The 2,007-nt window shown below is 49.6% G+C and overlaps 1 protein-coding gene across 1 annotated transcript in view; it reads right to left on the bottom strand.

Moving 5' to 3' along the window:
* Positions 1-294, bottom strand: part of PRKG1 (protein kinase cGMP-dependent 1) — a 1,384,334-nt gene extending 1,384,040 nt beyond the window's left edge. The window contains exon 1 of the mRNA XM_004701092.2: positions 29-294. Coding sequence (XP_004701149.1) covers positions 29-294 — 266 coding nt within the window. The remainder of the gene's footprint in view (positions 1-28) is intronic.
* Between the last annotated feature and the right edge of the window lie 1,713 nt (positions 295-2,007).

Genomic DNA, 2,007 nt, shown 5'->3' with positions numbered 1-2,007 from the left:
GCTCCCCGCGCCGCGCCCCGGCGCCTACCTTTCCGATTTGGTGAATTTCCGGAACGCCTGTCGGAGGTCGTGGAAGGAGCGGTAGGTCTGCGGCTCGGCCGAGATGCCTTGCGCCCGGGTGGTCCGGGGGCCGATGTGAGTGGTGGGCACCGGCAGCACCGACTGGCATTTGTGAAGCTTCCTCTTCAGCTCCTGGATTTCCTCCTCCTTCTCTGACAGCCGCTTCTCCAGCTCCTTGATCCTCTCCTCCTTGAGCATGAGAATCTTGGCAAAGTCTTCCTCCAGCTCGCTCATTTTTTCCCAGAGCCCCTCGGCGAAACTTTTTGTCGGGCGGCGGCTGGGACGGCGGCCGGGCGGGCGAGCGAGCGAGCGAGCGCGGACTGAGTGAGTGAATGGGGCGCTGAGCACTCGAGCGCAGCCGCCGAGTGCGGTCCCTCCTGCGGCGCCGGGAGCCGCTGCCTTCGGTCCACTCCTGCTGAATGGACTGCAAGCCGCGAGGGGAGGATGAGACGTCTAAAAGCGACGGGGAGAAGCAGAGTGCTAATCCCCAGCCTCCCCAGGGAATAGGTGATTATCTTTCATTGAGAAACCAATTAGAGCTGCCCTTCTTCCCTTGAGACCCCCTCCTCCGTCCCCCTTTCCTTAAGAACACGCGCGCGTGCGCTTGCGCGCGGACACGCGCGTTGCCCCACCAAGGTCTTGGTTTCTAGCTGGGCGGGCTGGATCAGAGAGCTCACCGCAGCTGACAACAATCACTCTAAGGAGCTATATGGTACCAAAGAAAGTAAAGGGAGGTGTGGGGGGGAGAGCTTTATGCCACTGGATCCTTGAAATAGCAACAATTACCATGTGATCTGGTGTATGACGCAGTGCCTGTAACTGGATCTTAAAGACTTTGTGGTGTGTGTGTGTGTGTGTGTGTGTGTAGTACTTCATAGCCTGAGTAAATATCTGTGCCTTCTCTTTTTTATTTATTTTCTGGTTTGGGTGTCTGGATGGTGTGTGTGTGTGAGTGTGTGTGTGTGTTGTGTGTTTCTGACTGTGGCGTCCTGTAGCTGTGTCTGAGTTATAAGAACAATAGGTCAATAACCATTCCAGTTTGTTTTGGGTTCTGGTTTCAAGCTTAAAACGTTAACTGGAAATAGTGAGTTAAATTGGTGAAAAAGTTGGAGGCGCACGCACGTGGTAAAGAGCCAAATGTTTACTGAAAAGAGAAAGGGCATGCCTTGATTGTAAACCTCTCTGAGTCTGGAGTGTACTTGGTCTATGGAGTTGGAATCTGTCTGCTGAGCATCAGTTATGTCACAACATGGCCCCCAGAGCTGGTCAGCGGCTTCCACCAGTGTTGAACTGACTGCTTGTCACCAGAGAACGTGGTCTGTAACGCATCCATCAGCAAGCCTAATGCAAAAGGAATGACTCTACTCAATTGAGCCACATACTTGCTCACGTCTGCACTTTTTATTTTGTTTTACATATCACAGGGAGCATTTTCATTTAAAAAAATCACTATTTTTCCTAACCTAAGAGTTTTGTGAGAGTTTTCCTAACCTTGGGTTTTGTCAGAGGGACATAGCTTCAGGCAATAACCATCCAATTAGTAATTATTTCTTTTGAAAAGAAAATACATGCAAAGGAGATTCTCTCTGAAATAGTAACGTGCCTTTATAAAAACAATAAAAATCAACATATAATTTACTGGCTACTTCTCCAAGTTAGTATCATTCCTACCTCTTCTGAAACACCGGTCTAAAGGAAAAGCCCAAACCAATCTCACTGCCATCAAGTCCTTGCCGACTCATCGTGACCCTGTAGGGCCAGGTAGAAACCTCCCCTGTGAGTTTCCCTGTATGAGAGTAGAAGTCCTGTCCTTCCTCCAGGTAGGAAAAACCGTTATCCGCAAATAAATCCCCCAAATATCTTTTATCCTGGGCATTTCTTTACTACTTATAGCTAGTTCCACTCCTTTGACTCTTTTAAGTTAGAAACCATCTTACATCTGCATTC

The sequence above is a fragment of the Echinops telfairi genome, unplaced genomic scaffold, assembly GCF_000313985.2.
Source record: "Echinops telfairi isolate 266 unplaced genomic scaffold, ASM31398v2 ScPeMD7_70;HRSCAF=299, whole genome shotgun sequence".
In the NCBI taxonomy this organism is placed as follows: Eukaryota; Metazoa; Chordata; class Mammalia; order Afrosoricida; family Tenrecidae; genus Echinops; species Echinops telfairi.
Note: the sequence above shows the minus strand (reverse complement) of the source record. Positions and strands in the feature narration are given on the sequence as shown.